General features: G+C 34.4%; 1 protein-coding gene across 1 annotated transcript; it reads left to right on the forward strand.

Annotated features, from left to right (window-relative positions):
- Nucleotides 1-1,664: 1,664 nt before the first annotated feature.
- On the forward strand, nucleotides 1,665-10,340 carry si:ch211-213o11.11 (probable G-protein coupled receptor). Its single transcript, XM_056468356.1, has 2 exons — nucleotides 1,665-1,883; nucleotides 8,433-10,340. The coding sequence occupies exon 2, from the start codon at nucleotides 8,526-8,528 to the stop codon at nucleotides 9,837-9,839; it is 1,314 nt and encodes a 437-aa protein (XP_056324331.1). The 5' UTR covers nucleotides 1,665-1,883; nucleotides 8,433-8,525; the 3' UTR covers nucleotides 9,840-10,340.
- Nucleotides 10,341-12,681: the final 2,341 nt, after the last annotated feature.

A 12,681-nucleotide genomic window follows, 5' to 3' on the forward strand; every position in this document is an offset into this window, starting at 1 on the left:
CTACTGTAACTGAATAGATTTTCTCAGTGATTGTAATTTACTAAGTAGCTTTAAAAATGTGTACTTTTACTTTCCCTTGTGTACATTTTTAGTGCAGTATCAGTACTTTTACTCCACTACTTCCCTTCAACCTGAAGTCACTACTTTTTTTTTTCTACAAGGATTAAACAAAATCAGTCCTGTGATTCCTGTCCAATCAAATCACACACCGAAGGTAAATCACATCATAATGAACCACCTCAAGACATGGGCGATTTATAATTGCAGCAAACTGTTTGGAAGCATTAAAAGTGTCAAAGATGTCAAATATTTTAACAAGCATTGACCCAGAGACTGTTTAGATGCATGTCACTGATGAGAAGATGATGGATGTTTACTGTATGTTGACCGAAATGGCCTTAAATACCCATGACGTCAGATTGATGTTATGCCCCAATGTCATGGGGACGTTGTTTGGGAATGAAAATTGGGTTGACATTAGAACCCAAGATCAGGCTGACGTCAATGTCCAACGTCTAACCTAAAAATCAATCAAATATCAACGTCTAATGATGTTACAGCTTGACGTTGTGTGGACGTTATCACTATGACGTCTATCAGACGTTGGATTTTGGTTGGCATACCTGACGAATAAATGTCAATGTTTTACGTCAATATGACGTTGGATTTTGGTCACTTTCCAACACAACCTTAAATCAACCAAATATTGGTTGGGTAATTAGGCAAGTTATTGTATAACGATGGTTTGTTCAGTAGACTATCAAAAATATAGCTTAAAGGGGCTAATAATATTGACTTAAAAATGGTTTTTAAAAAATAAAAAACTGCTTTTATTCTAGCCGAAATAAAATAAATAAGACTTTCTCCAGAAGAAAAAATATTATCTGACATACTGTGAAAATTTCCTTGCTCTGTTAAACATCATTTAGGAAACTTTTAAAAAGAAAAAAACTTAAAATAAGATCTATCTATCTATCTATCTATCTATCTATCTATCTATCTATCTATCTATCTATCTATCTATCTATCTATCTATCTATCTATCTATCTATCTATCTATCTATCTATCTATCTATCTATCTATCTATCTATCTATCTATCTATCTATCTATCTATCTATCTATCTATCTATCTATCTATCTATCTATCACTACTACTACTAAAACTTACTGCTACCAAAACATTATAATTAAAAAAATCGTATATGTCAACATTAAAAACATTGAAATAACGTAAACATTGTAATTACGTAAAAATTGTAATAACGTAAACATTGAAATAATAATGATGATAATACATGAGAAAAATACAATGAAATGTACACATAGAAACATAAAAATAAAATAAAACAATAAGAGTAATATTAAAAATAAAAAAACATTGCATATACATGTATTACTATTATAACTAATGTTCACAATTATTAAAGTAATTAGCTTTCTTTATTATTTATAATATTTTCTTTTTGCATGTGTTTGTGCAAATATGTTTTAATATAGTGTGAGTGACTACGACTGGTTTACTCTCCTGGTCAGCTGCTTTCTGCTCTCTCTCTCTCTCTCTCTCTCTCTCTCTCTCTCTCTCTCTCTCTCTCTCTCTCTCTCTCTCTGAGTCTCAGTGTTGCGGTGTGTGCTGTGTTATTGTTGTCTTCTTCACCTCCTCTGTGAGGGTGAACTGAATCAGTGTAATGAGTGTCTGTGTAATGGACTGACCTGCACATCATGTACATCTGTCAGTGTAATGGTTTCCGCTGCTCTTAAGTGCACAGACCAAACACAACTCCATCAAGCTCACTAAAGTGCTGGATAAACTCCACCAATGGACATATCCGGGATTCAGGAACACTGAAGGATGCTCGACCAGATCTACATGACAGATATCAGGTGAGATTTATTTTTTTATTGCTATTTGTAGGTTTTAAAGAATCAAAATACATAAAAATACTGTTTGTACTAAACATTCAGCTTGTTACTCTTACATGGATTGTCTGGTGAAACTGTTTAGGCTTCTAATAATTAATTTATTCTTGGTAAACAACAAACGCTGCATAATTGATAGTATGCTAAACAACAGAATAAAGCTTTAATGATCCTGAATTACACAGAAAAGTAGTTTTTCTCGGTTATTTAAAACAACAACAACAATAGATGAATGTTTACTAGCTTACTAAATATATATTTAGCTTATATATCTATATATAGTGTTCTGCATATATGAGTACACCCCCCACAAATCTCTCATTTAAATGAATATTTTCTATGGGATGCTTTACAATATTATATTTATGCACATACATTAGATTAGTCACTACTGAAGCCAAATCTGGAGCTAATCTAACAATATAACTTACGATAATGGTTCAAAAATTAGTAGCTCAAATTTATATGTTAGGGAAAAATATTAAATTAAAATTTCTAAAATAATTGTCAAATATAGACCAAGTCCTGGTTTCAGCAAATTGATTCTTCTTCTTTCCTAAGTGCAAAGTAGAGTGTGTCGTGGGATACAGATTGTACAAATGTATTTTTTGTTATGCCACATTATTATTTACCTTTTTAATTGTTGGTATGTTTCTTCTTCATCTTTGTTTTACATTGTATGTGCTTAGGTTGACACTATCTATACTTTTTGAAATATAATTATTTAGTTTTTTGTCTTTTTTTACTATAATTTGCCATAAAAGTCATAAATAAAATAATAACAAAAAAATTCAAAAACAGCAAAAATCAAGAGAAACAGAAAGTATATACAATTTTGTTTTAGTTTGTAATTTGTTTTTGCAATATTTTGCATGAATTTAAATGTATTATCTTTCCATTTCTAAAAATGCTCTGTGACTAAAATATTATTTTAATAAATATATCTGTTTAATAAATCTGTTTTGTTCAAATGCACCAAAATACATTGCTTATATTCACTGAGAAATAATAAAAATATTCATTTTCAAAATGGGGTATACTCAATTATGCTGTGTAAAAACTGCAACAACAAAATCTAAAAGTATTTTCATGCTGAACATAAAAGTAAACCATTTTAATATTTGATAATATTATAAATATTGGTAAATAAAGTAATATAAAAATTAATAAACATTATTATTATAAAATTATAATAAGGACCAGGGGGGGCCAAGTTGGAGCACTCACTCTGGTCCCCCGGGTTCTGCAATTGGTTGGGGAAATTCTAAATTGAACCAAAACAAACTATTACAATTAGCTTAAAATTGGCAATAAAAATTCAGGACACTGCAACCTGCAGAAACTGGGAAGGTAAAAAATAAATAAATAAATACAATAAATAAATAAATAAAATTATAATAATGTTATTAAATAAATGAAATAAAAGTGAAACAATTATAAAGAACAATGATCATAAATTACACTAAAAATGTGCTTTTCATTCATTAGCTGAATGATTAATTCATTTTTGATTGTATGATACAAACACAATGCTCATGCTGCTGTCATGTATGCTAATAAATAAATGAGTAAAAGTAAATCATTTACATTTTTAATGTTATTATATTAAATATTTAAAAAGTATATAAATATAAACAAATATTATTCTACTATTATTAAATAAATAAAATTATAATGAAACCATTATTATTAAGGATGATCATAAATTACACCGAAAATGTGCTTTTCTTGGTTAAAACCAATTCATTAGCTGAATGTTTAATTATATATAACAATTCACTTTTGATTGTATAATACAAACACAATGTTCAAGCTGCTGCAATGGTGGATCCTATTAAAAATGAATAGAAATGAATGTAATTATTATTATTAAAAGCAGGACATCTCTTTCATAACTCCAAACTCAAAACCTGCACATCTGTTTATTAGATGACCAGACAATCTCGGCTGAACAGAGAGATTACTGAGCAAAAAAAAAAACTACATGGATTAAAAGTGGAAGTCACTGATTTACCAGACCTGTGTGAGTTAGGGGTGTCTGTTGCTATGGTAATATCATTAATATCATTATTGTTGTTTTATAATTATTTTGGGGGTTTCACCTTTATTAGATAGGACAGTAGAGAGTATTGACAGAAAAGTTTGGGGAGCAGAGAGAGGGGAAGGATCAGTATAGAACATTGAGGCAGGAATTTAACTCAGGTCTCTGTAAGCACCAGAGTGCATGTGTCGACGCACTTTCTACTACACCATTGGCACCGACATTACTGTTGTATAAGTTTTGGTTTTATATTTACTATACATGTTTCATACATTAATTTTCCTTCAGCCTAGTCCTTTATTTATCAAGGGTAGCCACAGCGGAATGAACCACCAACTATTACAGCATATGTTTTACACAGTGCATGCCTTTCCAGCCGCAACTCAGTATTGCGAAACCCCCAAACACTCTCACATTCACACACACACTCATTCACTACAGCTATTTTAGCTCATTCAATTCACCTATAGCACGTCTTTGGACTGTGAGGGAACCGGAGCACCCGGAGGAAACCCACGCCAACATGGGGAGAACATGCACAGATGTCTAATACCAACTGGTCTAGCCGTGACTCAAACCAGTGACTCTTGCTGTGAGGCGACAGTGCTAGCCACTGAGCCACCATGTCATGACAGGACTAAATCAGCAGAAGTACCAATAAAGTTCTACAATTATAATTTTTTTCCCTGATTTACGAGGATGGAGGATTGTAGAGGTGCTATTAGTTTTTATAATTTGTATTATCTTCCACTGTTCACCCAATATGTTTGTTTTTGGCTCTGCTCATGTACGTGGTCGAGGAATTACCAATCCATTGAGATAAACAAACCGATTAACCTAAAATACTCTGGAACGTTCAGTGCTGCTGTAACGCTAGTGATGTAATAATACGCGCTTATTTGAGGCAAATTGCTCTGCATTAATTATCCTCTCTATATGGACATGTGCTGATGAGCTGAGACTAAAGATTAGAGATGCTTTATGATTATTGGTACGTGCAGTGAAATTAAATGACTGGCAGGCTACATAATAAAGGTCTGCTGGTCAGAGTTTTATCATTTTAAACATTTTTTAACATTATATCCTTATGAAAATTATCTATGGTTTCTTTTTTATAGAAGTGCAGTAACACTGATATGATACAGCAGAGAAAATAAGTATTGAACATGTCATTTTTTTTGCTTAAATGTCCACCCTGGTTTCATCTTCATCATCCTGCTAATGTAGATGTTGGACTGAAGCAGCTGATATTAATTTGCAATGATGAAGTGCAGAGAGTTGCTGAATAACTACTGAGAGATTTCAGCTGCTGTCTGGGCTTTCACTGCCTTTCAGCACCCCCCTTTCTTCGTGTGTTCAATATGTTTTCACTGCATAATTTCATTTTATTACACATAATTTAATTTGTAAACTGATTATATTTGTTTTATTTGCATATATGGATTTCTTTGGCTGTTTCTAACATCTGGGGAAAAATTCAAGTCAACAGCATCTTTAGAAATATGTTTTCTGAGAAAAATGGTGTTTACTTACTATCCCTGCTGTATAGAGTTTTTGATTTAGTGGCTAATTTGTATGAATTCTTACGATCCGATTTGTCAATTTTTGTCTGATTTACTCCCAACGATTTACGCCCAATGATGGCTGGCTTTAGGGGAGAGGTTTCGGGGCACGCCTCCTTTAAAAAAATGTAAATTGTAATTATTGTTTTGTAAAACAAATGTAAAAATGTAAAAATTGTTTATTTTTTTTAACCCATAGTAGCTACTAATTAACTTAGCAGAAAGTTAATTATGTATGAATTTTTATGATATAATTTGTACGAATTAGCACCTTTTTTTATAAAATAGTTGTTTCCTTGTGAGATCAGGCAGGATTGATAATTACAGATTACAGAACTCCACAGTTTTATTACAAATGCCATGGTTAATTTATAGCTACCATGCTTAAAAGTAAAATCATTGATTTTTTTATTTTATTTGAGTTAGCAAAAAAAAAAAACATTGGAGTTTGCATTCTGAAAATGTATTTTGCTGCTTGTTTAAACTATTTATTTAAAATGAGCTGAAACAACACAATTCCTAAAGTTTTTTGGGGGGAAACTTGATTGTTTCATGTTCAATCCACTTAAATTTGTTTAAAAAAATGAATAAGTTATCCACTACAAAAAGAGTTTTGCTGCTTGTTTAAACTACTTGTTTAAAATAAACTGAAACAACACAATGCCCTAAAGTTTTGGGGGGCAACTTGATTGTTTTATGTTCAATGCAAAAAAAAACAAACAAACAAAAAAAAAACAGAGTAATTTATTAAAACTGACTTTTGCTGCTTGTTTAAACAACTTACTTAAAATGAGTTAAAACAACATAAGTATTTTGTTTTTTGGGGTGCGCAGCTTAATTGTTTTATGTTAATCTACTTAAATGTGTAAAAGCTAATAAGTTAATGTTATCAATTTGGGATGGCACCCAGCATTTATTACAGTGTGACAATAACTGCTATGGTTAAAATGTATAAATAAACAAATAAAAGTTGGGGAGTGTTTGAATTATGTGACATTTTTACAAAAACTTGTGTTTGTTTACCAAGGCGGGGGCAACACAGTGGCTCAGTGGTTAACACCGTGGCCAGTTGGCATTTCTGTGTGAAGTTTGCATGTTCTCCCAGTGTTCCCGTGAGTTAACTCCAGGTGCTCCAGTTTCCCAAAGACATGCAATATAGGTGAATTGAATAAACTAAATTGGCTATATTGTATGAGTGTACGAGTGTATGGGTGTTTCCCAGGACTGGGTGGAAGGGCATCCGTTGTGTAAAAACATAAACTAGAATAGTTGTTGGTTCATTCCACTGTGGTGAGCCCTGATAAATAAGGCACCAAGCCGAAGGAAAATGAATAAATGAATGTTTACTAAGGCTGCATTTATTTGACCAAAATACAGTAATAATATGAATTATATATTTGATCCCTAATATGCCATCAAATGATTCTTGTTCTAAATGCCTGACAAATTTTATTTCATGTAGAAATTATCACATGGATGTATCTTATGTAGCCTAAATCATGGCAACAATCTATGCTAGCCATGACAACATGTTTCTGTATTAATGTCACCTAAAAGATTTGTTTCCAAGTAGTTCTAGGTTTTCACACAAGTGATCATGTTTTTTCAGTCAGTGAATGTACAGTAAATGACATCACTCTGTGTTAGCGTGTTTCTATGTGTATAGCATGACGTCTGTGGCGTGAGTTTATTGTGGTGATGTGCAGGTGACAGTGAGCTCATGCTAATGCTAATGCTAGAGAAAACCCAGCAGCTGCAGCCAAACAACTGAGCTCATTATACTGCGCTTCAAATGCTCACAGCACCACGAGCACCACCAACAGAACAGAGAAGCATGAATTGTTCCAACTGATCAAGCCTTCTTCACTTTCTCGTCTCCATGTAATAATCAAGCTACGCTAATCACCTGATCATTTAGAAATGTCGCTAAAACCTACTCTTACAAAAACTCATGACACGATTAATTTATTTTTTTGTTTGGAAATGGTGCCAGGGTTTTATCATGTTTTTGGACACTATCATGATATAATTTCATATTTTCATATAGTTATATAGAAGTCAGACTTGTTAGTTTCTAAACATAATAGTTTTGATAATTCATTTCTCATGTGTCGACACACTAACCACTACTGGCGCCGACATTGATAACTCAATTGAAAAACTAATTTCTATTATATTTGTCATGATGACAGCACATAATATTTTATTATATTTCAAGATACTAGTTTTCAGTTTAAAGTAACATAAAAGTTAGGGTATAACAGTGGTTTGTTCTGTAGACAATCGAAAAAAAAATTCTTAAGGCGGCTATTAAGACCTTAATAAAACAAATAAGGCTTTCTCCAGAAGAAAAGATATTACAGGAAATACTGTTGTATTATTGTTTCTTGCTCTGTTAGAAGGGCTAATAACTTTGAATTCAACTGTACATACCAGGCCTGTGGTTTAAACAAGTAAGCGCAGAAGGCCCCTACTGGCCCATATCTATCAGCTGATAACCACTGATAATTGATAAGTCTCTTAAAGTCATTATTAAATGTTTTAGCAAAACCATTTTACTTCAATTTAAAACTTTCTTCAGACAGCATATTTAAAAAATAATCTAGAAATTCAAGTGTTACACAGTCTATTTAGATTGAAAAAATGAACAGAGAACAATTTACAAATATTACTTAAATTATTGAATATATTGACAAATTAGTTTTTTATAGTAGCATTTATGTCATAAATTTATAGCATATGTAATTATAATGTATGTTATGTTTATAAAATGATACAATTATTTTAAAATAATAATAAAAAAGCAAAAGAGCTATTAATAACACTGTTGTATTACATGTAGCATACATTATATCACATGTTAAACTGGAGTTAAACTAATTTTTGTGTTTCCTATTATCCTTTCAACAGTTTACCTTTGACCTTCAGCTGATGCGTCCCCATTCCTGGAAGATGGAGAATCCTAAATTTTCGCCTTGTATTTCGCACACTAAACTGTAAACAATGGATGCTTCTGGATTACCTCTAGCAGCAGCAGAGCTCAATGAAACTGAACTTAACAAGACACTGACTCATGGCCATCCCATACATCTGGCTCCCAGCATGCAGTTAGGGAGCATGTCCAACCCACAGTCACGTTTACAAGACATGTCAGGCCTCGTCATAATGGTGACCCTTAATGCGATAGCACTAATAGCCAACAGCGCAGTGCTAGCCATAGTGGTGAAAGTGCCACATCTCCGCAAGTTCAGTTTAGTGTGTCACCTCTGCATTGTGGATCTGCTATGTGCCGCTCTGCTGATGCCGCTTGGCATTGTCTGTGGCTCGCCGTTCTTCGCCGGCGTCGTCTTCTCCGTACTCGAATGCAGGTTGTACATATTCCTCAATGCCTTACTCGTATCTGCCTCAATCTTCACGGTCACAGTGATTAGCATCGAACGCTACTTCTACATCGTGCATCCCATGAGGTACGAGGCTAAAATGACCCCTTGGTTGTCTGCGGCTGTAATGGGAGTGGTTTGGGTGGTGTCCACTTTGCTAGGACTCGCTACTGTCTTCGGATGGCCCAGTTATGGAAGTAGAAGCTCAATCGCCGCAACTCACTGCTCTCTGCATTGGAGCCACAGTGGACATAGGAGAGTATTTGCGATTTTATTCTGCACCGTTTGTTTTTGCGTGCCGGCTGCTATTATTATTGCCGTCTATGGAAATGTTTATAAGGTCGCCCACACGGCGGCCCGGGAAAGAGGGCCAATCCCGAGTTGGACGATAGCGACGGCTCATCCAAAACGCAGGTCTGATTCAGTCAACAGCCAAACTACAATCATCACCACCAGCACAAGCATCCGCAGAAATCAAGTTCTTCGTCGGAAAAGGCGAACACCGGTTGGTGGGAAAGCAGCACTTACTTTAGCCATCATCGTGGGCCAGTTCCTGCTCTGCTGGCTGCCTTATTTCGCTTTCCACCTGCATTTATCACTGGGAATCTCCCACAGTACTTCTGAAGAAGCTGAAGGTCCGGTCACCTGGCTGGCGTACTCGACTTTCGCTGTCAATCCGTTTTTTTATGGCCTGCTCAATCGGCAGATCAGGGAAGAGTTGTGCAAGATACTCCTATGTTGCCGATCAGCTGGCAGACCAGTGCGACCTTCACCATCGGGTCATGAACGCTCGGGACATGAAGACTTTTTCCATTTTTTGCACAGGAACGGTGACAGGGATGGGGTTAGATGCAGCTATCATATGGCTACATCGAGGAATACAACGGACCAGGCTAGTTTTAGGATACCAGGGCAAATACCTGAAGAGATCACCTAGGGGTGAGCAGGGGTGTCCAGTCCTGCTTCTGGAAAGTTCTCTGATTAAACACACTTGAACCAGATAATGAAGGTCTTTAGGGATACTTGGCTCAGTCACTACTGTATGGTCTTGCATACATATGTCCCTTAAAAGGACAGTTCACACAAAAAATGTATCATTTCCTCACCATTTACTGACTCTTCACTTGTTCCAAACATTTTAGCTTTCACAATTATGATATTTGCTCTCAATGTAAACTTCTGTCAAGACCACATTAATGTGAGCTCCATGGCAGAGTACAGCAGACAGTCACGAAAGTGTGACTAAAGTGTGACCTTGTGAGAGTTTAAATCAGGGATGTCAAACTCAATTCCTGGAGGGCCGCAGCCCTGCACAGTTTAGTTCCAATCCTAATTAAACACACCTGATCAAACTAATTGAGTCCTTCACACCTTTTTTTTCTGCTGTAAAGTTGACCATTCTAACAGTGGGCTCAATTGCAATTTGCTCTATTATGGAGCCAGGACTAGCGGAATTTTGATGAATTGCAGTTTCAGTTACTTCCGTATTGGCTTCCCGAGGGAGAGCGGAAGGTTGGCGCTTGGTATGCACTAGTTTTATATTAGGTTACGTGGCGGACATTGCGCTCTCTCGCTCTCGTTAACATGCTTAAATACCTGTGCTATATGACAATATAAAAGCTGTTTTAGTCCTCATGTATGAGATTTAAGGTTTGGGACTCTGCTGAAGTCTGTTCTGAAAAGAAAGTGTCAGACTTGACATCATTCGCTATGGTTTTTAATGACGCGTGACAGGTGAAAATCCGATACCTGCTTACACTGCAGACACGAGGGCACAGATCCGATTCATATCGGATACATTTCCACATATGAACAAGGCCTGAATCTGATTTGAGTTAATCGGAATCCATGTGATCTGTTCCTGCTTACACGTACATGGGCCATATCCGATCTGTGCCACATGGGAGATAAAAATCGGAACAGTGCAGTGTAAATGCAGCCCAAAAACATTTAAGCAGGCATGGTTCTCAGGTTGAAACATTTTTGGACAGTGGCCCTTTGGAAACAGGACTGAACAACCCTGAACTAAAGATGCACACGAACAGTGAAGTATGAGTCTTAATCATTCGGTTTTTGCATTAGGGTTTTTATGCTCATGAAAATTGTTAAGCACGCAGCAAATGGCAACACGGTGACAACCAACGAACAACAAATGCCTTCATCCAATCACAACTTCTTACCGGCATCCGTCCACATGTTTACAAACACAGAGCTGATTTAGGTTGAAAGGCATTTGATCTGAAATGACTGAGTTTTATTGTCATCAAGCTTAACCTGTTTTTGGTCATACTTAATCCTCTCACAGCCTTGTTTTCATGTGGATAAATATTGATATATTGTGGGATCAAACCTGACTGAAAGCCTTTTTAAATATTAGTTTATTAAATATTTACTACAAAGAATACCTACTTTATACTGTATTACTGTATTTCTATTACACTGTTTAGTACATGAGTAACAAACTGAATATCAAATAACACAGGCTTTTTTCTGAATGAAGTATTTTTGAGTCATTTTTATATATTTATTCTGTTATTTATAATACAAATGTGGACTGCTTCTGTAGATGTCAGACTTGTGTTGAAGTGACAAAGCCAGATTGTTTTGCTGTTTAATAAAGACACACTGAAAGCTTGACATACAGTGATTCAGTTCACATTGCAGCATATATGGAGTTGTGTTAAACGCACAGCTCATTGTGCTGGTTAATGTGGACATTCTTTAGCATTTTTTTCAATAGAATGCTATATATAGCCAACTATTACCCATTACCCAACTATCATCCAATGTATTATTTGTCTTTGCTTCTTTTCTTCAAACCCATGTGACCATAAATGTCTGGGTATTGTATGGTACGTAAGTATCATATCATATTGTAGATAAGCATCGTATCTTATGGTACATAAGTATTGTATCATATAGTGCATAAGGACAACTAGTTTTAACTAGTAGTATTAAAAGTGTGTGGTCAGTGTTTTTTTTTTTATTAAATTAATACTTTTATTCAACGAGAATCCATTAATATGTTAAAATGTGACAGAAAATAAATTTTTCATGTCATTTAAATTAAATTGAATTAAATGCTATTAAATAAAAAAATATTATTTTCCACAAAAATATTAAGCATCAAAACTGTTTTCAACATCAACAATAAAAATAAAAATTGAGAAGCACATTATAATCATTTATGACTTATTGTGTGGCACTGTAGACTGGAGTTATGATGCTGAAAATTCAGCTTTAAATCATAGAAATAAATTACTATTTTAACCCTTGTGCACTGTTCAAATTTACTACGCTTTTGTTATGTTCAGGATGAAAACATCCATATAAAATCCAGAAACTAATCTTTTTTTTTTTTGCACAAGCCTATCTAAAGGGTTAATGGTTTACTGTGATGATCAACAGTAAAAATGACAAATTTGACCTATTCCCAACAATCAAAAATGCATGATTATATGGTGTCATGGTTTTGCAATCAAAACAATTTGGTCATAATGGAAGCCAATAGGGCAAAAACAGCCACCAACAGTACATTAGGGAAAAAAATTATGAAAATTATTTAAAAACAATATCAAAAGCAATGTTGTTTCATATGTCCAAGACTTTGATTAAATGTAAAAAGAAAACTTGTTACAATTACTTTTGATATTGAAAATACTTCATTTTGTGTGTTGTTTTTCACCAAATCAGTGACATTATTTATGAATTTGGCAATTAAATAGTAAAAATCCTGTAATTTTCTAAGCAAATTAGTAGTTTTGATTAGGACTGAGATT

Source organism: Danio aesculapii, chromosome 11 (assembly GCF_903798145.1).
Source record: "Danio aesculapii chromosome 11, fDanAes4.1, whole genome shotgun sequence".
NCBI lineage: Eukaryota > Metazoa > Chordata > Actinopteri > Cypriniformes > Danionidae > Danio > Danio aesculapii.

What these genes read in the sequence shown, in the direction of transcription:
- si:ch211-213o11.11 (XM_056468356.1), top strand. Translation starts at nt 8,526, where the DNA reads ATGGATGCTTCTGGATTACCTCTAGCAGCAGCAGAGCTCAATGAAACT.